We start from the raw sequence: 24,231 nt of genomic DNA, 5'->3' as shown, positions 1-24,231 counted from the left end.
TATACTTAAATTATATAACAAAGGTCAAGATCACATTTGATAAACCATAATGTCAGTTTTGTTTAAATTATTATTTTGTCCTAGAAAGAATTAACAATTTAAGCAATATATATATATTTGACATCGACTGTGAAGGTCAATTTAAGGTCAAGGTCATATTTGAAAAATTCCACATGTAGTTTTTGTCATGTGTTCTTTTGTTTAAATATAAATCAAATCTGTACATAAATTTCGTTAAGTCAATTGAACCAAATTTCAATTATTTGACCTTGACAATGTCAATTTAAGGTTAGGGTCATATTTGAATTGCTCAACACCCAGGCTTTGTCATAAGTGTTCTTTTGTTAAAATATAAATCAAATCGATACATTAAATCATAAATTATGACAATTTATGTTGAATTTGATAATTTAACCTTGATGGTCAAGGTCATTTATATTTCAAGGTCAAGTTCAAATATTATTAAACTTGTATAATGTCTTGTCCGATGGATTGTTGTGTCCAAGATAAACACATACGTTCCTTACTAACAAAGTTATAGCCAATTATAGCAAAAAAAACTGTGAATAACAATTATTTGACCTTCAAGGTCAGTCATTTATGAGTCAAGGTCAAATTGAGTATGATTTTTAATGCATTGTCCTTAATGTAGCTGTGTTTAAATATGAACACGATCAATTCCTAAATGAGACAGTTATAGCCAAAGATAGCAAAAATGAAGCAAAATTCAATAATTGATCATCAAGGTCATTGATGAGTGAAGGTCATAACCAAGTTGATCCAATTGAATAACCCTACTTGAAGGTATTGTCCTAATGATTGTTGTGTCAAAGTTTGGTTTCAAGCTATGGTTAAATCTAATCAGTGCAGGCTGTATGTGGGTTGCCATGGCAAAATTCATCCCAAACTTCGCAGGTTTCATTTTTAAGTATAAACCATTTTTTGATTGGACATATTCTATAAACAAGACACATACCTTTTCAACTCTGTATGGAAATTTAAAAATTCTCAATATTGATCTCTGGTTATTAAATTTTAAATTCTACATGTCTTGGAAAAAAGAAAAAAACTCAAATCCAGATTCAAAATATATCATTTTATTCATACATTAACAAACTAAGCTTAGAATTTCTAGAAATCATAGTGTGAATATAAAAAAAACTCTCAATCAGAAATGTGTTGTAATGATTAATTATACACAGTAAATCAATGATACGCAAAAAAAAACATATAAAATGGCAGATGAGAGAAATAAATAATGTAAGAATATCTACAAAAGGAAAATTAAACCATGTTAGGAGAAAACATACACAGACATTTTGTATTTAATATTATATAACGGTATATGATAACAAAAATAATATATCAAAACCATTTTTGTTTTATATTTGCCCCAAATTGTCACCTCCTATGCAAACCTGATCAAAGTGAATCCTTGTAATTCATACATATAATTTAACTTTAAAACACTAGATTTCAAGACCTGGATTCATAATTTTCACCTGTGACCTTGACCTATAACCCTATTTAATTGTCCAGATAACTGTTCCCTCAATTTAACTCGGAAATCTATGTCAATGATTATCTGAGACTCAGATTCGGAGTAAGATTTAAATATGAAGTATCACCAAACTAAAGTCATTATTACATAACAAAAGGGTCAACAAAAACAGTACAGCATTTTTAAACCTTCATTTAACCAAACAATTTACCTATAATCACTAATATAAATTGTCTTACCCATGAATATTCTTGATCGAAAGTTAAAATGATAACAAAAATCAGAAATTAGAACAAAGTTGAAACCATTAAGGCACAGAACACATAGCACAACCTCAGCACAATTTTTCTATAAATAGTAACAATCTTAGCGTTCTATAAATAGTAACAATAAAACGTTTCTATAGTAACTAACATTTTTCCGGCAAAAAAATTGCCAAGAGATTCAGACACATAAAGGTACATATATGTTGTGTATATGATATGTATGGTTGTAACATAGTTGTTGTATGAGAGAACAATAAATAAAGCACATCATGTATTCAATGGACGGACTTGAAAATTAAAAAAAAAAAATGTATACATAAATCATGTTACAATAAAAAAAAACATATATATTAGAGCACAAACATCATAAATACTTAATTTACAATAAGTTAAGGTACCTATTTGCACCATGATTTCATCCTCCTTCAGACATGTGTAGAATGACTCACATTATAAAAAAAAATCAATAAATAGTAAAGGGGTTTACAGGGTGTATGCCAGAACTCTCTCCATGTACACGCTAGCATATAGAACAAAGTAAACTACTACATAAATGTATATATATATATATGCTTCCGGTTTTAACATATCACATATATACAACAATACTGGGTCATCATAATTGTTAATGAAACATGTATACATGTATAATCTTATAATTCAACATGCTTTTCCTATTACATTCTGGGCACAAAAAATGGCAACAGTTACTTCAGCACAGAAGACTAGATTGAAAATTGAGACAAAAGAACAAAAATATTCTATATTTTCATTTTGAAAAAGTGTGTAAAGTCCTTTATATGAACAACAAAAAAGAAAAAAATGTAAATTTTTATCAATGTTATCAATTTAATTTAAAGTTCTGGACTTTATCACATCAAAGTCTCTGGATTTCAATGCACTTTGAGCATGCAATGCAAAACTACAAAATTTTCTAGAAAAAAATAATTTTCTGAAGGACATTCATGTTTATAATTTCTAAATGACAGTTGTGTTGTTTAAAAGGAAGTCTACCTATTTATGCTTGGAGAGGGACTCCATGCACTATTGATTTTTATAAATTCGACTAGTTCCGTCACTTTTGTTCTCAAATTGAATGGAAAATGACAATACATCCTTAACATTTTACAATTTTAGGATTAAAGGCCCATCATGCCTCAGAAATTACAAATATATTAATTCTTTAGAAAGGTCAATCATGTGGTAGATAATGTCTTAAATAATGACTTAAGAGAATTTTGAAGTCAAACAACTGAAGAAATTAGCCCTGAACATGCAATATCTCATAAAGATAGCAAAATATAAACAAAGAAGTATTTTTGTATCAATACAAAATATTTAATCACTATAATTTTAACGATTACCAAAGAAGAAATGCTTTTGAGGAATAAAAACGACAGCATTTTTTTGGGGCTTTAATGGACCTTTAAGGTCTGGGTGCTTAAAATTCCAAGGCTTCCAAGATTAAACCAATAAACTACTTATTTTGTATATTAAACATGTCCAGCCTATTTTCTTTTCATATAGTTACTTTGAAATAAAAGTGCTGCCTGGCCTAGCCTGTTGCCCTTGACATGCCATTCTTGCCAGAGTTAACAAGGTTACCTCCCTTCATTTCAAAAATTTGAAAAATAGTTTTAAATTAACAAAAAATAAACCATATCTCATCAAAATTCAATAAATGTACAAAAACTTAAGAACCAAATACTATTTCATAACCATACCTAAATGCAGATGAATACAAGAAACTCTTAACTCATTTAAACTCATTTACCAATACCTCGAGCCATGTAGAAAACCAATGTTCATACATACATACAAAATTACCCATGATATGCTTGTTTGTCCTAATTTTTCAACAATGGCTATCTCCTCTGAAAAGTCTTACTAATATGTAATTTAAAGTTTCCCTACCATGAAACGTTGGCATAAAAACTTTAATGACATCTTATAGTGTAAGATACTCCCTTTGTTTCACCTTTGTTTGGTGATCAAACTTCAAAAAAAGTTAATGTATAAAAATGTTGTTGTTTTTTCTCTTTTAAAAAAAAACAACACTCCACCTACATCTCATAAACTGATTTTTAGCATCATTAAAATTTCAGCATGTCGTAAAAAAGCTCAAACATTTAATAAGCTTTTTTTTCCAAAACAAAATCTTGCTCACAATTTATGACAAGATAAATGATTTTCATTTTTTTTTCACATTCTTATCAAATTTAAATGTTTATCACAGACGCAATCTCCCATTATCAAAGATCATCATTATACATGGGAACATCCTCCTCCACCATGTCTCCATCTTCATCCTCGTGACCTGCCGACCGGTACCCGTTCATCTGGCCGGCATTTATCGTGTTACTAAGTGGTATATCCAAAGCTTGATGAACAGCTTGTATTGTTCGCATATTCACATAGTAAGACATGTTCACACCTGATATTCTACCCTTCATCTCATCCATAGCATTATAGGCCTAGAAAATATAGAAACCATGGCATGTTTATTATAGAAATCTTAAATTTTTTTCCTCCATTTCTTTAAATTGGCAAAAGTTGTATATCTGCATTTGATAGAAATCAATTATTTGTTTTTCTGTTGTTTTTTTTACGCAGATTTCAACATATTTTTAAAAGCATATCTCAGTTGTTGATTCAAATAACCAACTTTCCTGGATAACTCGTAATTACCAAATTTCTCTGTAAGTCGTTTCTCTGCAAGTGATTAACTACTTATCCTGAAACTAAACGACTTTCCTGGATAAATAGTAGTTACCTATTTCTCTGTTACGGTAGTCGTGTCTTTGAAAGTGACTGACAACTAATCCTGACATGATTTCTCAATCAGTAGTGAGAAACAAAAGATCATTGGATCCAATGCCAAACATCATTTGTCATAGAAAAATTGCACCTCGTCTTGAGGATCTAACCAGCTACTCCCAGATGACCAATGCTCTACCAACTGAACTAAGCAGGCAGACTTTAAAAATTGATTTAATTTCAAAAGAAAACAATTTCATCAAGCGTACTAGTAATTTCATAATACATACATCATAGATCATAATTTGCACATAAAATAAGCTGACTGGTACAGATAAAACACTTACAGCCTTCCAGCGCTCTTTCCTGGCATAATGTTCAATAATAAAGCCATAAACATCGCCTATTCTCACTCCACTGTCAAGATCTGGTTCCTCTAGAAGTACCTGACACTGTTTAATAGCCTCCTCTGAATCTTCGTCATATATCCTGATTTATATAAAATATCTGTGTCACACATGTTGAAATATTACAATATCTTTATAAACAGCATGACAATGGGTACATGTAAGGGACATAACTTTACTAAATGTTACAATGGAATAAAACAGTTTACTGCAAAATCATTATTATTACTGGGGAACTAATTTTCGTGGTATTCGTATATCCACGAACTTAAGATCCAACAAAATTTCATTCTGTTTGCTGTAACAATATTTTGCTTTCTGAAAAATAAACAGTCCATGAATTAAAGAACTCATGAAAATGTTCTTTGTGACAAAACCACGAAATTTCATACCTGTGAATTCACAGTAAATCAAAATAGAATTACTGAAATAGAAGCTAACATAACTAGAAGGAAAATCTTTGATTTCTAATGCCTTTGAATCATTTGAATAGAAAATGGACAGAAAATTGTCAAAAAACTTTCTACATGTTTTTTACTGACATACCTTCTTGCATTCACAAATTTCTTTATAAGTGTGATTTTATTCTTCAGTTGACCTAATCTCTCTTCTTGTAGAGCTTCGTCTGTCATCTTGGCCTTGCTAAGACATTTAAATGCCTCGCCCAGCGCACCAAGGGCCTTGTCATAATTTTGATACTCATCAATTTCCACCTGAGCACAGGCATCATAGAATGATGCCAGAGCGTCTAATGCCCGACCTTTGGTATAGAAACCTATGATATTTTTCATGACCTCGGGATCTTTCCTCCAATCTAGAGATTGTAGGTAATTTGCCGCCATGACATAGATTTCTTTTTGTCTGGATACACCAGCAAAGAAGATGATTTTCTCAGTATCACCAGATTTTAATAATGCCTTCATTGCCTGAAATAAAACAGCAAGAATATATATACAATTGACAAAAGAAGAAACAAAATGTTTTCTTCAATAATCAAATGAAAGACAACTTTGGTGTATTTGCAAGTATCACAAACAGGTTATGAGACTGATTTAATTAATAATGAACTTCATGAAAATATCAATAAGAAAAGTTAAAATCAATTTCGTTACCTTGCTAAGCGATGATTTTTGTCCTTGAAAGTAACTGAACTCTGCAACATTATTATTTGATTCTTCTAAAATTATCTTCCTTTTTTTTAATCAAATCACTTGTACAAGCTGTGTTTTGCAAGTTTGCCATTAACAAAGCATCCTTAATGTAACCATTAAAATTCAACTCCCAAACATCTTTCATTTACCAGCAAGCTTAATCATACAGATTGTCACCTAACAGTTCCCAATCAAAAATATCACAGACTAATTGAGGGTAAAAATTAAACCCGAAAGACTTTATATAAACAAATAACACTACCTTCATTTTATTTCCGGCCTGAGTGAACTTCTTGGTGGCTAGATGATACTGTCCCTGGTGCATGCAAACTTCTGCTATAGCCTCCAGTATCTTCACCCTCTCCATGGTGTCTCCACCTAGCTCCTCCTTTGTAGGTGTCAACTTCTCCGCCAGATCTTCTGTAACCTCCACATGCTGGTCCATGCATATTTTAAGTGCCTCCCAATACTGTCATATATAGATAAACATAATATAGCTTATCTTCCTTTATACATGTTTTTTTTTCTTCACTTAGAATTGCATCCAAAACATCTATGTTATATGTTGACTTTTCAACTTTTATCCATGTAACTTATAAAACTTATCTAAGGGAAGTAACTCAACTATACATAACAATATAAAACAATTTACTTCCTGTATTATATACACATATAATTTTCAGTTCTTTAAACATAACCTTTTTATCATTACAGTTTATGCTGTAAAATATATTTTTGACCGACCAGATATTTCTTGATTTCCAATCACATAATGAAATCTAGCTACAATGAACCTTACTAACAACAAATGCTATCTATCTATCATTCATCCAAGGGAGATAACACAGACTTAAACTTGTAGTGATCAAGTTATCAACCACAATGCTTAAGGAGGCTATATTTTCACTGTGAAAATATCATTTCAAGTGATTTTAAAATGATGGAATCTATGGAACTTTCAGAATCACCAAAATGCTGAATGCTTTAGGCTAAAACTGTTACTCTTTTAACAAAATGCGACTCTTTAAGTATAATTGTTGAGCAATTGTTGTATACTACTTTTGTTTGTTCTACATACAGTCTGAATAATGTTCAGGATAAGAAAACATACCTATAAAACTTGGAGAAGATATAAGCAAGGAGATAGTAGCAGAACTATAAAGGTTGTAATGATTGTATTACCAAAAATGCAAATTTCTCATATTGAATCATAATTATAGTGAGTATCTACATAGAGACCAGCCATACCTTTTTGCCAATGCCAAGAAGATCAACAGCCTTATCAAACTGTCCATTTTCGAGGAAAAAGTCTGCACATCTCTGTAACAACTCAGGGTCAGCTCTCTCGTCAAGGTCGCCAGATATCATCTGTAGAGCACCAAACTGCTTAGCACGGAACGACAGGTCCAAGGCTCGTGAGAAATTACCAGCCTGTAAATATCATACATTTATTGTCAAGACTATATAAAGATTTTTGTTTGTTTGCCTGTTTGTTGGATTTTAATATAGCCACCAACAAAAATATGAGTGATAAATATTTTTCAATTTACTAAGTACATAATATAAAATAATCAGCAATAAAAAACATACAGCAAATTCATATGAAAGGAAGATATATACACTTTCACATTTTTGTACATTGAAAGAAATACACATTGGCAACAAGTTATAATAACATATAAAAGTATTTAAGAATAAGGTATGTGAGAAATACAAATCCTACAAAAAAATTTTGCTTTAAAACTTGAGAGAAATTTTCACTAGCATGCCATATGCATCACTGACCTCTCTTTTTGAAATTTGTGAGAGGTAGGGAGAGGAGCCTGTTACAGTTACAAGAGACACCAGTACTCTAAAGATTAAATGTCGAAAAAAAAACATCATATGAGCCGCGTCATGACAAAACCAACATATAGGGTTTGCGACCAGCATGAATCCAGACCAGCCTGCGCCTCCGCGCAGTCTGATCAGGATCCATGCTGTTCGCTTACAAACCCTATTACAAGTAGAGAAACTGATAGCGAACAGCATGGATCCTGAACAGACTGCGCGGATGCGCAGGCTGGTCTGGATCCATGCTGGTCGCAAACCCATTTTGTTGGTTTTGTTGTGACGCGGCTCGTATGCTTTATTTATGCTGAACTAAGTATGTACAACATCAGCATCATACCTTATGATACAACATGACAGCTTTATCCTGTTGTCCTGGTTTATCCTCGTAGTACCTCGCTGCCTCCATCATATCCTCCGGTCGTCCCATCAACGCCAGGTTCATCATCTGATCTTCATAACTGTGTTCCTAGTACATCAAATATACAACATTTTATACAATTAGTTAGTTTATACTAATTTATTTTGTTTATGTTGGATGATATACACTTACAGAAAGACTTTTGAATCTGTTCCTAGAAACAACCAGTACTGAGCAATGTTTGTAAACTTAGCAAAACAGAAAACTCATGAAATTACCAGTTTTATACAAAATTTAACTACTCTATTATTGGTAGAGAAAGATCTCATGCACAAATGGGCACCTGATCAGAACCACTGATGTTCCGTAACCTAGCTGGATATCTTTCCTACATGTAGAATCCATTCACGCACAGCTCCAACCTACAGCAGTGAGAGGCAAGTGGTTTGAAGTCAACAACCTTAACCATTCGGCCACGGACTATGTGGAAAGCTTAAATTGTACAAAAATTTGAGTATACCTTGCACAACCTAATGGCATTTCCGAAAGCCTCTGCCCTCTGGAAGAAATGTATGGCCTCCTTGATATGGTCCTGGTTTTCTAGTTGACGAGCTAAATGATAACATCCTGCTTTATCCCCTGTCTCATTACATATCTCTGATGCCTGGTCATATAAAATACAACAAACATGTATCATGTTTTATATATCTACTCTTTAAACTAAAATCTTATAAGGATAGATTTAGACTTTACACTTCAAGGATTTTTATATCAAAATACAAAGAATTTTGATAAAAGTCCCTTAACTACCACATGGATGTTAAATACAAAGTAGGACATTTTCATTACCAAAAATTCAGTTTACCTGATGTTTGTTGCTAAAACATTTTTCAAACCAACAATACTAAAATAAAAATAGTCATATCTTTATTGTAAACCTGAAAAATCCTCAGGTTGTGACTGGGTTTTGAACTCCAGACCTCTCTATTACAAGGCGGACACTCAACCGTGCCGCTAAAGGGTTTTCCTAACAGCAAGGCTGCTGGAAATGGCCAATACCTGTAATCACTGCATCTTTAAGGAAAAATTACAATTTGAAACCTTCATAATTTTCATTCTTTTGTCCAAATCTTACAACATAATAAGATAGGAAAAGTTCTTTTTCTTACCTTGTCCATATTGCCACAGTAACAGTAGACTCGCACCAGAGACAAATAATCCCTGGCCATTTCATAAAACTGTAATGCTGTGTCCATTTCACCCAAACTCTCCATGTACTGGGCCCACCATTTATGCAAGGATCTACAACGATACAGAATTTTGTTTGTGAAATAGCTTTTTTACGAAGAAGACTTAGATAAATCTAATTACACTATACAAGATGCATACACACTGTGGTTTGATGTCAAATGGTCTACATTAATATGATAACTATGGAACTTAACCAGTGGAGGTCGAAACTCAAGATGCCTGTACATGAAATGGACTGTATGTTGGAATGGACTGTGCTTATATCAAATTGCAACTCCAGAAATTTCCTGGTTCAGACTCAAATTGACATTCTAATCTTAACTTATGGCACAGATAGAAAATTGCGGAGAACCACTTACTTTCCAAAAGCATTATGGAAAGCTTGCTTACTCACATAAAACAATTGTAGTTTTCCTTAAGCATAATTTCAATTTACAGCAGTACGATGGAAATGGCAAAAACTAATCTCTAAGCTGGAAAATGTTACTCAGACAATTTTTTGAATGAAAGATTCTTCATATAACATAAAGAATATCTTGTTTCAATATAACATAAAGAAGATCTTGTTTCAATATAACATAAAGAATATCTTGTTTCAATATAACATAAAGAATATCTTGTTTCAATATAGCATAAATAATATCTTGTTTCAATATAACATAAAGAAGATCTTGTCTATACTTACTTATCTTTATGTTTGAGTATATACTGTTCTAAAGCATCAGGTTCATCAAAGAGCATTCTGGGTACTTCAAATCTATGTGTGTCCGATTTCTCATAACTGAAACATTAAGAATGATATATAGAGGATATTTGTTTGTTTGTGTGTAAGATGAAATTTTATTTCATTGAGTGAGCTTTAAAAACAGTATTCTCAAAGACTGAGAATACTGTTTTTAAAGTTCAAGATAAATTATATTTTGATAATTTATTTTGATAATTTTCACTGTGAAATTATCAAATATAATTTTCACGGATAAATCTGTAATCCACTGAAAAGCATAAAATAAATTAGTTTAAGTTGTTAAGTTACCCAAACAACAGGTAAAATGATATATATAAAGTCTACTACATATAGTTATCTTTTGGCTACAAATGTATTTGTTCACTTTGAATTCTGCATTTACATCATTTTACAATTTCTTACACTTTAATAGTATGTCAAGCTCAATAATTACTTAAAAATTTCAACTTTCTCTAAAAAACATTGTTAAAAGATAACATTCAAACAAAGGTCAACCATGTTGGGAACTTACTTTGGTATAGCCTCTGTCATTTCTCCGTTGGCTTCAAGATGTTTAGCGTAGCTGTAGTATGTGGTACGTAAATGAATCCTGTCATACATCTCCGCTGTTTCCATTGCCTGAAGACAGTAAAACAATAATCATTTAGTAATAATAATAATTTAGTTACAATAATAATCTAGTAACAATAATCATTTAGTAATAACCTTAACAGTGAATATTTTAGATACATGCTTAACACATTTATATGCTGCAATCCTTCTGTACACCATATTTAAAGTGACATTATGCCCATCCAAGTTTATGTAATGGTGAGTGTACTGGAAAAGGATGGAACTTTAAATTTTGTCATAATTGTTTTCAATCCATTATTTTGTTAAATTTTGTCATTATTGTTTTCAATCCATTATTTTGTTACACATAAACAACCAATAACTCATGTGACCTATGGGAATATCTATATATAACCTTCAAAAACTCGCATGACCCCTGGCTATAACCTTCTAATCAGTAATGTTCATTGGATAAAAAAGAGTGGGGTTTATGCTGTTTTTATATTTTTACCCTAATCATTTGTTATTATCAATCATTTGTCAATCCTTACTTATAATAGTCAATATTTTTTAAAAATATAGCTAATAACTCAAATTGACAATGCTAAAATGCGCATAATGTGACTTTTAGCAGCTTTAAATGTTTGTGTTTGAATTTGATAATATCAATCAATGTTTTACTAAAACCTTCTCTATGGATGATTTTCTTTGTAGATTTATATACAACATTTGCTGCCTTACAAAAATATACAAATTTTAGTGACTGATCTGAAAGGACACAAGACTACTTTTATGTTGTTTGGGGGTTTAGTCACATCAACAGTATTATTGCCTTATGGCAGCTTTCTAGATTACTTGGCTATGTCATGCATTAATTCCAATACAAACTGCCATCCACATAGGACTACCAACCTTTTGGTAAGCTAGCTGAATAACTTTCTCATATGAAAGAAGCCAAGGTCCCTAGCCAGATTCGAACCTATAACTGTGAGGTGAATGTGATTCTGTCAACAGTAACTGACACACTAAGTTTTCCTTTTAAGCAGAATAAATTAATCTGCAGAGCTGATAATGTAGAACTGTGTATTTCAATAATAACATACCTTTCCCCACTGGCCTGCATTCTGATAATATTCATTCAGCAAGTCATATCTTTTACAATTCCTAAGTAATCTTTCTGCATCATCCTATAAATAAACATTACAAAAATATAACATTAGGAACATGCTGTTGCTATAGAAACTGGTGTGTAGTTAATACATTTTACATTGATATTATGTTTAATGGTGAAATATCAGTGAACACTAAAACTTTATGACAGAAACCCAGGTAAGTATTCCTCTATAGTACCTTTGTTTAGTTTATACAAATTTATTTTAGTTTGATTTTGTTGGAAGCTATTAGCTTACTGAAACACCCTCAAATCTGTTCCAGGAATCAACCATTACTAAGCAATGAATGTAAAGTTTTTTGCTTATGGAGACAACAGTTTGCCCCTGACAGGGTTTGAACCCAAGCAGTCAACAATACTTATTTTACCTCTATTTGATTAAACAACAAAATATTCTATGTAGCAGTTGCCTTGACTACTGGTAAAAATGAAAAATTTGCTTTAAACTGTTCATGCCATATGAAAATAATTTGCGGCCATCAACGTTTATTTTCTATTTTTTTTTACAACTATAGTTGATTCAACAAATTAACACTTACAAAAAGGCCTAACTGCATTGCTAAAGTGGCAACTTTAGCGTCTAATTCTGGTTCTTTAAGAGCTTCTCTCAGGGCTTTAGCTCCCCGAGCATGCCCCATATTTCCCAGGCATACACTGGCTACATCCAGTCTCCTAGACTTGACACACATCTTGGCCATATTCTCCCATACTGACTCACTATAAACATAAACAAAAATAATAATTGTTTTTCTACATCAATGACTATTGTGTGATGACTTGGAATTTTCATTTTTTTTCTCTTGTAAAACCAGTGTTGGACAAAACGTAGAAGATATAACATTATTTCCTTCTTTCCCCCCCCCCCCCCACACACCAAAAAAAAAATTAAAAAAAAAAAAAAAAAATAAAAATATTATTTCAATCAAATTTAAGACTGAAAAATGGTGCTTTTCCGGGTTTTTTTTTAAACGCGCTTATTCTTTTTGTTGTCCTGTTACAATTTCCAAAAACTATTCTCATTGGTCACATAGCTAAACCATCTTTGGTTATTTTGTGTTTCGACAAAAAGTACAATGAACAATGACAGTTATTTTGTATGAAGGTCAAAAATCGCTTTTTTTACGATTTGCTTCCTTTATAAAGGATTATTTCATATTCAGCTTTATCACATAAACCGCGGCGCAGGAGTGTAATAAAGCCATTTAATAAAAACGATATTACACTAGTGTAATAACATTTTGACGTGACGTCATTTGCGCCATATAGAAACATAGCGTTAAAGTGCGCTTATGTTGGCGTTACACTATAGGCGCGTCATTGAAAAATTACTCATTTTAGCAGTTTACTGTTCTTATTTATATATGTGATAAAAAGAATATTATATTTATTTAGATTCAATACTAAATTTATTGAACTCGTTGAATAAAACAATATTATGCTCGCCAGAGGCTCGCATAATATGATTTTATTCAACTCATTCAATAAATTTAGTATTAAACTACACTCATTCAATATCCTCTATCTATTTTCGTCAGGTGTTAAAGCCTCTAACATTTTCTATGTATTAGTATAAAACATATGTTTGTCTTTCCTACAGAAGGAAAAATTTACAAATTTCTTAGGCTTAAGAGGGACTCCACTGAGGTTTTCTGACATGACAGTACTGCAAATATTTTTTTGAGATTTGTGTACCATTTAATTTAGGTCTTATCCAATATCTTGTGTGCAAATTTTTAGCTCATTCCACCATCCTGTTTTTTTCCAGAATAATTATTCTTAATGTGAAAAAAAGCTAAAATTTCTGGGGAAAAAAAAGCTGATAGTGAATTGCATTCTGGGTAATATTGCCAGACAAATATAAGGTCCAAGGTCTAGATTACCTCCCTTGAAATTTGATTTATGCTTGTACAAGTAACTTCCCTTGAATGTATAATGACAGTACAAGTTACTTCCCTTGAATGTATTAATATAATTGAATTAAAAAATAAAGGCAATCTAAAATAAACAGCAAATATTGTTAAATTCAATATTTGGATATACTTCTAAAATCAAACAAATCAAATCTTTACATCATTGACGCAAAAAAGACATTAACTCACCTTTTAATCAGTTTAATTGCTTTGAAAGCCTCGTCCATGTTGCCTATGGTCAGATAATAACTGAAATTCAACATGGCCTCCCGTGTCTGTTTATCGCTTTTCTCGAGACCGACAAAGTCACGCATGGTTGAACGTGACACAAGTTTAGGGTATATCACAGTTGCTGTGTCCGGTCTTACAAGATGACCGGACTCCTGGTTAGCATTTTCATCTTCACTAGTTTCATTCTGTTAATTACAAATAAATTCACCACTGTATTATATTTTCAATAGGCATTAAATGAAAATATTTTAAAATTGTACAATGGAATAGTCTAGCTTTGAATTCAAGTCTAGCTTTGAATTCAAACAGTTCATGATTAGTTTAACCCTTAGCCTGTCAGGAGCTGGCAATTCTACCCATGTGACTAGTGTTCACTATTCACTCAGTTCTTACTTTGAAATTTCCCTTAAAATGATGAATAGTTTTGTCCAGCTTGAAAATTGGGCAAATCCATTTAAGATATTTAGGGTGGTAAAGGTTAATGACTGTCAGGATAAAATTACTAAAATTGAGAAGCAAACAGATACCATATAGTCAGACAGCTCAGGCCCAAAGTTATAAAGAAATTCTCCAAGCTCGATCTCAGATATTTGATTGGTCAGAAATTGCCAAAGAATGAACACTGACCAATGAAAAACCTGAGATTTGAGACAGAACTGAGGAAAATAGTTTTATAACCTTAAGGCCAGTTGTACGCTCAAGTACAAAACAAACACAGAGGTATGGTCTTACCTTTCTAACAAAGTAGTGATAAGGAACTTCAATACCAAGTAGACAGTTGTAGTCATCACTTAGCGGGAAGCTGTCTTGTATAAGTATACCATTCTCTGGTGTACAGAACAGTGATACTACCATTACCTCCACCTGTATACAAAACATATATGTGAGCTAGATATATATAATAACCTAATTAACTTTAATTATTTTCTCATTTTTTTAACAACATGTCATACACAGCATATGGTTAAGTTCTGTCTTGATCTAAATTTAAAGATATATTGGTTCAATTAGCCTGCTTTTATTACTTTTAAATATTTAGAAAAATATATATATTAACATGATTGTAACAGGCCCATTATGCCTAACAAATGCTATCAAAAACAATCTATTTTTACAGTTTCCAAAAAACAAAAATAATAAAAGATACTCATTTGCAACATAAATGAACTTTCTTTTACTTCTTTTGCTCTACTGGCAATGGGTATCATCATAGTGAATGATTTTGTATAGGTGTCAAAATACTACTTTGTTTACATTTTACTACACATTACTGCACATTCAGCTCAACTTTCTTCAGTTGTTAAACATCTAATATGCTTTGAATCCATTATTATTAAACAAATGTTTGTGTTTAAAGAATTAAAAAATAATGAATTTCTGAGGCATAATGTGCCTTTAAAAAGTAAAATGGTTATGAAATATTCTAATATGTTCCTATACATTCATGGTTAAATCCCAGAATATTAAGTTTTCATCCTAATCTGCCTCCTACAGTGTTGCTAACATTGCAATTTTTAATTTCTAAAAACTTAAATTTAGCTCAAATGAATTGTTTTCACTAAATTAGGCCAGCTGCTTATTCAGCCATACTTACAGGACCCTCCTCTATTTGTTTGGTTAGCGTGGCTTTCAGTTTTTTCTCTTCTTTACTGTCTGTCCTGGGGAGAATGCGAGCCTCGCACACGACTAACTTTGGATCATGAGCGTCCCAGTGATGGGTGATAGGAAAACGACCAGCAATATCCTTAGCAGCTTGATCCTTACCTCTGAAATATTAAAAAACTACAATGAAGCTTTATTTTGATATTATCTTCGAGGTAAGTTTGAAAAGGCATTCAAGCAACAGATGTTCTGGTATGAACATAGACATTTAAAATAAACTTGACTTGAAATATATATAACTAACGAATTATGAAAGTAGTATTGCATTGATATCAACTGCTGTCAGTCAGAAATCAGGCTTGACTATTCCCTGTTCTTGATAGTAGAAAAAGAATAGATCCTTAAGATTTCGACTTAACACCTTGTGATTATAAACACATCAAGATTCCATACCATATAAGCATTTAATTTTTCAAAGCAATACCTCAAGGCTTAAGTGAAAAGTGCTTGAAGTTATATATAAGCAAAGCTATATTCCCTTCAAAGGGGTGATCAAAAAGGTCATATAGATATATGTGTAAGCGTACCTATCAGCATCACTCATTTCTATAGCACTACCGGACTGCATACCGACCATCTGTTCTGGTGGATAATCATCCTGCTCTCCTTTACCCGTCTCAAAGTTAAAATATGACAGAGAATCCGTCTCTATATCCCAGAAATACAACTTGGGATCTGTCTGAGTACCACCTTGCTGTAAAAAAAACAAGTAACATACAAATAAAATCATTTACCATATTCGTTAATATTCTCCACAACATAAACCAGGTCATATTATAATTCCATCAGAGATGATGTCATTACAACATTTATAGTACATTGTATTGTATACTGTACTAAAAAAATATCTGTATAAAAATAAAATAAAGTGACGGCATGATAAAGTGTTCAACACTTCATATGAGTAAATTAAGGATTGCTAGCCGCAAGCATTCAAACCATCAGGAATAAACCCCCATTACCTTCAGCAAAAAAATAAATTACACTCATTGCTCAGTACTGGTTGGTTCAAGGAACTGATTCTAGAGTTTGTCTATAAGCTATTGGCTTATAACTCAAACTAAAATAAATTCTATATAACTTTAAATCAAAGGAACCTAACAGGCCTTACAACATTGGTTCTTCACATCAACATACTAAATCACAGCTAGTTGCACCTTTTAAACCTTAAATATAAATTTATTTTTTTCCTGCAATGATAAAAAAAATCATGAAGGATTGAACTGTCTCTATATACATGTAGTTTTTAACTTATTAAAAACACAAACATACCATTTTGATAGCAGCACTGACTTTGGTACCGTTACAGTTTACTTTACATGCCAATAAACTTCCAAAACCAGGAACCAGCTCATGTAGATTCTTTGGGTGACTGTGTGGCTTAGCTTCTCTGTTATGAGGAAGAAATAGATTATCATAAAAGCATATTTAACAAGCAATTATCATAGTATTGCAAGCAATCCATAAGTCCCCTACCGGTACGAGCCAAAGCAACATTCTGAAGGGCCATTCACTTAGGTTCCTATTTTAAGTAAATTTGTTGAAAAGTTCTTTAAAAGTGATCGCAGGAAACAGTTTTTATGTACAGACAGACGGACTGAAGGACACTTTAAAGTTATTTTTTAAACATCCCTGTTATCAAAATATAACATTTTTAAAATCCTATCATGATTGAAGAAGTTGGAGTAAAAATTACCAATTTCTCAAAAAAAAGTTCAAAAGGGGTATAATTCTGGAAATAGTCTTGCTAGAGTATTGAACACTCACAAATGTTGAGTGACAATAAGAAACATTTATATGAAGTAGATACATTCAGAAAAAGAAGTTATTAAAAAAAACAATGTTTTTTTCATGAAAATTTTAAGTTCAAGGGAGGTAATTCTGATAAATTTTGTACTAGAGTTGTAAACCTTAACACATATGATGTGGTTGATGACAAGCAACTTATATTAAAAGTTTGAAGTAAATACCTTAAGAAATAAAGAACTTATAGTGAAAAAACTTAAAAACTAGAATAAGAAATCTTGAAATTCAGTCTATTTGTTGCCATAGCAACCAGAATTTTCAACATAGAAAGATAAGAAAAGGATGTGCATAATTTCCATACTGCCATCTACCCATATGTCAAGTTTCATAAACATATTTTCAGTACTTTTTGTGTTATCACTGGATCCAGGTTATGTGTAAAATTTGCCATATTTTCAGTCTATTTGTTGCCATAGCAACCAGAATTTTCAACATAGGAAGAAAAGAAAAAGACGTGCATAATCTCCATACTGCCATCTATCCATATATCAAGTTTCATAAAAATATTTTCAGTACTTTTTGCGTAATCGCGGGATCCAGTTTATGTGTAAAATTTGTCATATTTTCAGTCTATTTGTTGCCATAGCAACCAGAATTTGCAACATAGGAAGGAAAGAAAAAGACGTGCATAATCTCCATACTGCCATCTATCCATATACCAAGTTTCATAAAAATATTTTCAGTACTTTTTGCGTTATCGCGGGATCCAGTTTTGTGGACGGACGGACTGACGGACGGACAGACGGACAGACAGACAGACGGACGGAGGGTAAACCTAAAGTCCCCTCCGGTAAACCGGTAGGGGACTAATAAGGTACTTTCATGCTATACTAGATACTTTGTTCTTACAGGCACGCTTATCTGCACATCTTTTATAATATCATCATTCATTGTACTAATCAGGCTACAGAAAAAAACTTAAAGGAACTCAACTGATATTCAAAAGCTTAAAAACATAAAATTTGAAGAAAAAAAAAAGTGTCATCAAATGGGAAACTTAAAACAGAAATACATGTATATGAAAAAGACAATAAATATACCTAGTGAAAAAATGAAAATCGATCTTTAGTGTGATTCTTATCTTGGTTTGACATAAAAGGGCTTAAACGCTTTTTATTTTAAAGACTTTTCGCATATTAAGAGATTATTCTGGAAAAAATGGAGTGAGCGAATGAACTGAAATGCACACACATTATTGGTATAGATGTGGTATAAAAATCTTGAAAAAATATTTCCAGTTCCTCTATATCAAAAAACCTCAATGTGAGCCTACTCATAGTATAACTAATGTATTTAATGACTACATGACAACATAATAGCTGCCTGTAAGAAGAACACAACTGTCTCAGAGTAAGGTACAATGGACTTTTCAGGCCAATTGTGAACTGCAGGTCTGTTGTGTTTTTTAGCAAAACATGATGTAGACCTTTTAAAAGATGTAAACTTATTGAAAAATTAAAAATATTACCTTCTTGACAAATCAAAAACCTTCAGTATGCCTATGTCAGTGCCTATCAACAGGTAGGTTCCACATATATCTAAACATACAGGCTGTCCTTCTACCTCACTGAAGTTTATGGACTGTTTTACTGTACCCTGAATAAAGTGAAAAACAAAGAGGTAAAAAACAACTTTTTTCTGCACCTTGGTTGAAAAACCCACAGATGTCTAAAGGTTGGCTAAGATGCTTTGTCACTCAAAGCAGACTTAAAGCCAACAGAGATGATGGGGACATAAATCGCTAATCATACATTTTGAAATATTCTCAAAAAAATGATGCATGTTTTTGTCTGGATTGAGATTATCAGATTTACTTGGAATGTTCTAACTTGAACTTATATCAGATTTACCTGGAATATTCTAACATGAACTTATATCATATTTACCTGGAATATTCTAACTTGAACTTATATCAGATTTACCTGGAATGTTTTAACTTGAGATTTACCTGGAATGTTCTAATTTGAACTTATTATCAGATTTACCTGGAATATTCTAACTTGAACTGAAATCAGATTTACCTGGTAATTTCCAACTTGAACTTATATCAGTTTTACCTGGAATGTTTTAACTTAACTTTATATCAGATTTACCTGGAATGTTCTAACTTGAACTTTCTGCATCTCTATACTGTACACATTTTGTTCATATATACATATTATCATAGAATCTGTTGTGAAGCTACCAGAGGCCTTTATAGTTGACTTATCCTCTGAATATTCATATAGAATTACACGTCTACCATTCCATACCGCTAGAGCATCCTATAAAATAGAATTTACGAAAAAGATTTTATAGAAAATAATTCATTAGGTATGCTGATCAACTCCTTATCAAATTTCCTTTTTTTAACATGATCCTAACATTGATTTAATTCCTTAAGTTGAAGTAGCCAAATTAATCAACTAAGACCACCATCAATATCTAAAATTTGAATGTTTATCTTGGGTTAAGCTGCAGTTTATTATCTAAGTCATGTACAAATGGATGACTAACCTTACCATAATTTGTGGCTTCTTTTCGAGTAATCACTTTTTTCTATTCAAGATTAACTTAGGGTCAGAGAGCTGAGACGAATGGTTAGACATTTTGCTTAAAATCAAATAACTATTAATAGATGCTTCTCTCAAATAATAATGTCTCTAAAAGAAAAATCTACTGCCTTTAGTTGCATTTTGAAATAAGTTGGCTAGTGCTTTTAAAATTAATAATACATATACAGAGTCCTCTTTAAATCTATACTGTCAGTTTAAATGTCACATAAAAACTATTTAGTGGAACAAAACATTACCTTTGTTGTGTATATTCCTTTGACTTGTATATCTGTTTTAAGATCATGATGTGTTCCATTAGAGAACACCTCAATAGAGAGTGAACTAGGACCAAACTGTACTACAGCAGTCTGAAATATAATAACAAGAACAAGAGGGCCATGATGGCCCTGAGGTCGCTCACCTGTATATAGGTCGCCCCAACCCCCCCCCCAAAAAACATTGCAGGGCCAATTTAACCAAAGGGCTTTTATTTGCACAAACTTGGTAGACACCCATAAGAAAATGTTTCATGCTAAACATCTAAGCTCTAGCTCATTGGGCTATTTAAAAGAAGACTTTTTTAAAGTTTTTACTATACACATATAGTTAAAAACAATGACACGCCTGGGGCCGGGCCAGTTATGACCCCAGGGTTTTTATTTGAACAAACTTTGTAGACACTTACTAGAATATGTTTCATGCTTAATATCTAAACTCTAGCTATTTGGGTTTTTTCAAAGAAGATTTTAAGTTTTTGCTATACACATATAAGGAAAATCAATGACCCCGGGGCAGGGCCAATTTTGACCCCAGGTCTTTTATTTGAACAAACTTTGTAGACACTCACTAAAAGATGTTTCATGCTTAATATCTTAACTCTAGCTATTTGGGTTTTTTCAAAAAAGATTTTTTAAGTTTATGCTATACACATATAAGGAAAATCTATGACCCCCGGGGCGGGGCCAATTTTGACCCCAGGGCTTTTATTTGAACAAACTTGGTAGACACCTATTAGAACATGTTTGATGCTAAATATCTTAACCATAGCTCTTATGGTTCTTTAAAAGAAGATTTTTAAGTTTTTACTATATGCATATATAGGGAAAAATCAATGACCCCCCCGGGCGGGGTCAATTTTGACCCCAGGGCTTTTATTTGAACAAACTTGGTAGACACTTATTAGAACATGTTTCATGCTAAATATCTTAGCTCTAACTCTTTTGGTTCTTTAAAAGAAGATTTTTTAAGTTTTTACTATATGCATATAGGGAAAATCAATGACCCCCTGGGGCGGGGCCAATTTTGACCCCAGGGCTTTTCTTTGAACAAACTTGATAGACACCTATTAGAACATGTTTGATGCTCAATATCTTAGCCATAGCTCTTTGGGTTCTTTAAAAGAAGATTTTTTAAGTTTTCACTATATGCATATAGGGAAAATCAATGACCCCCCGGGGCGGGGCCAATTTTGACCCCAGGGCTTTTATTTGAACAAACTTGGTAGACACTCACTAGAAGATGTTTCATGCCAAATATCTAAGCTCTAGCTCTTATGGTTTTTTAAAAGAAGATATTTAAAGTTTTTTCTTTCGGTTGCCATGGCAACCAGAGTTCTGCATGGAATTAAATTCTTTGAACAATTTTTAAAGGTGACCACCAAAGGAACATTCCTGTGGAGTTTGGATGAAATTGGCCTTGTGGTTTATGAGAAGATGTCATTTAAAGTAAAAGTTTACGGACGACGGACGGACGGACGACGGACGAAAAGCGATCACAAAAGCTCACCCTGTCACTTTGTGACAGGTGAGCTAAAAATATTATTCTTACGAACATTTTTAAATTGTAACAAAAAGATGCATATGTATTTGAAAATTGCAATACCACAGGGATACCCCAAAATTCTGTGGATAAATGACATGACAATGTGACAGTAGATAGAATGGGGAAATAAAGTTCTTATTCTTATAAGACATTTCAATGTTAAATTGAAACTATCAGCCATATGTTTATTGCATCTTTCTGCCTTTTACTGCAATTTTTATAGTTATTGCACTAAGGTTATGAAGTATTGGGATTTTACATCAACACTATGTTGTTTGGTCTGATGAAGTTAATGAAAATATCAATATATAAATTAGGTAACATACCTGATCTCTGAAGTTAGCACTCATCACATGTTCATTCAACATGAACACATGAGCTATAGTGTTCACAGCAAGCAAATCTTTTGTTGAACCCCACTGAAAATAAAATAAAAACAAATTTACAATGGAAACACAGAACTTATTGAAACACTGATTTAAATAGTAGTTATGAAAATTTAGCAAATAACATTATGAAAATGAAATCAAAGTGCAACAATTACGCATGTTAAATAACAGAGACATTCTATGTTACAATTCTTTCGAGAATCTACCATAATATCATGGTAACAACATAGTTTTAGTGTTCATGTTACTCAAGTTCTTTCATAAGATACAGCTTTATAACCTTTCAATCTCATTTTAGAATTTAAACCAACATTTCCCATGAATAAGAGAATTGAAAATTAGTTTCCTTATTAAGAGTATAGCTTATCTATAAAGATTTAGTATATAAATCTTTCAAAATCTTTCAGTAAATATACTTTAAAACAAGTCTTATCAAATCTACAGAAAACTAAAGATTAGAGAAACTAAATTGTATATTAGAAAACCATGTGAACGAACTCTGCACTTTAGGTGCATTTAAATAAAGTATTATAACTTACAGTAACTTGTGAAACTGGACCTTCCACTGTAGCTGGAGTCTGTAGTTTCCATTTCTGTTCACCATCAACTTTCTTATTACCTACAGGTGGTGTATATTTCCACAAGGCTACATTCCCCATATTTGTACCACCTGCCAGAGTACCTATAAGAACCAGAGATAGGAAACTGTCACAAAACATTGTCTCCGCCAATATTTCATAGATAACAAAGGGGCCATAATATTGCCATAAATAATCAAATTACAAAATCCTGGACATATTTTCAGGTCACTTGAGAACAATTTTTCTGTGAAATCATTTAAGAGGAGCTGGGTTTGAGCACAGAAGAAATTGTTTATGCCCAGACATTGGGAAACTTGTTTAAGTGTATATTCCATTAGTCTTTTTGTTATTACCTAACATACTGATTTGCCTTTGGCCCCAGTGTAAAGATATATATATATATAATATCATAGTAAATGACTAAATTGATCACTTTACCTGAAGTCTTTAACTTTATGATGAACAGCACTTTTTAACTAGCTGATCAATACTGATTATAGAATGAAAAAATACCTTTAAAATGAAATTTTTAATTATTATCTATTTATGTGAGACTATGATATTCTAACCTTTCTTTTCAGAGAAAGCTAAACATGTAATGTTTTCATTAGGATCATATCCACTGTGACCATCAAGATGTAGTATATAATTCTCCTCATTCTCCAGCTCCCACATCCTACAATACACAACAATTATAACATATGGGTGCAAGCTGTTTGATTAAAACAAAGGATAGAGCTTTGGACTTATTCAGGCAACCAAGGTTCAATTCCAAGACAGTGCAGGTGACTTTGGTTGTGATAGATCATGAAATCCTTTCTACTGTCATTCACACTGTCCCTCTGCTTTGGCATGTACTTAAGTTATCAGTTCCTTGTGAAAGAGAAGGCAACTAGTACTGGTAAACTGCTTGACAGCCTGCCCAAGAACGATGCGGTGGCTGAACCGTGCTCTGGTAAATTCAATGTGGCTTAGTGCCTTTATCCTGAGTGAAAAAAAACTTCCAACACCACAAGCACATATGGGTGCTTTTCTGAGGGAATGTATTACAGTTCACCTTTAGTGTAAAATTGTACTCTTACTCGCCCTGTGAACTCTAAACAAATACACAGGAACTTTTTTTAATGAAAACATTATGCAGCAGGTTATTCACATAGGGTTGTGACTGGCTTATGAATACAAAATCAATGCACATTTAGGAAAAATTATGAGCAATACAGTGTGGAATACAGAACAATTCATATGCATGTTTGAATTTCATTCACCAAAATGACTTAAAACTTACAGACATATAATAATGATCTG

General features: G+C 32.3%; 1 protein-coding gene across 1 annotated transcript in view; it reads right to left on the bottom strand.

Moving 5' to 3' along the window:
• Positions 1–1,109: 1,109 nt before the first annotated feature.
• Positions 1,110–24,231, bottom strand: part of LOC132727535 (intraflagellar transport protein 140 homolog) — a 40,291-nt gene continuing 17,169 nt past the window's right edge. Inside the window, exons 8-30 of the mRNA XM_060713074.1 lie at positions 23,496–23,602; positions 22,885–23,027; positions 22,283–22,375; positions 20,393–20,503; positions 19,695–19,865; positions 19,070–19,197; positions 17,068–17,185; positions 16,323–16,489; positions 15,728–15,899; positions 14,866–14,997; positions 14,092–14,318; positions 12,532–12,709; positions 11,925–12,008; positions 10,781–10,887; positions 10,210–10,305; positions 9,443–9,575; positions 8,794–8,937; positions 8,253–8,381; positions 7,331–7,513; positions 6,345–6,551; positions 5,478–5,857; positions 4,872–5,013; positions 1,110–4,241 (exon numbers count right to left, since the gene is read on the bottom strand). Of these exons, the coding sequence (XP_060569057.1) occupies positions 4,020–4,241; positions 4,872–5,013; positions 5,478–5,857; positions 6,345–6,551; positions 7,331–7,513; positions 8,253–8,381; positions 8,794–8,937; positions 9,443–9,575; positions 10,210–10,305; positions 10,781–10,887; positions 11,925–12,008; positions 12,532–12,709; positions 14,092–14,318; positions 14,866–14,997; positions 15,728–15,899; positions 16,323–16,489; positions 17,068–17,185; positions 19,070–19,197; positions 19,695–19,865; positions 20,393–20,503; positions 22,283–22,375; positions 22,885–23,027; positions 23,496–23,602 (3,574 nt within the window). The 3' untranslated portion in view covers positions 1,110–4,019. The remainder of the gene's footprint in view (positions 4,242–4,871; positions 5,014–5,477; positions 5,858–6,344; positions 6,552–7,330; positions 7,514–8,252; positions 8,382–8,793; positions 8,938–9,442; positions 9,576–10,209; positions 10,306–10,780; positions 10,888–11,924; positions 12,009–12,531; positions 12,710–14,091; positions 14,319–14,865; positions 14,998–15,727; positions 15,900–16,322; positions 16,490–17,067; positions 17,186–19,069; positions 19,198–19,694; positions 19,866–20,392; positions 20,504–22,282; positions 22,376–22,884; positions 23,028–23,495; positions 23,603–24,231) is intronic.

The sequence above is a fragment of the Ruditapes philippinarum genome, unplaced genomic scaffold (assembly GCF_026571515.1).
Source record: "Ruditapes philippinarum isolate M1 unplaced genomic scaffold, ASM2657151v2 ctg2117_1_1_1_1, whole genome shotgun sequence".
NCBI classification, from domain to species: Eukaryota; Metazoa; Mollusca; class Bivalvia; order Venerida; family Veneridae; genus Ruditapes; species Ruditapes philippinarum.
The sequence above is the reverse complement of the archived record's forward strand: the minus strand, read 5'-3'. Positions and strand labels throughout refer to the sequence as shown.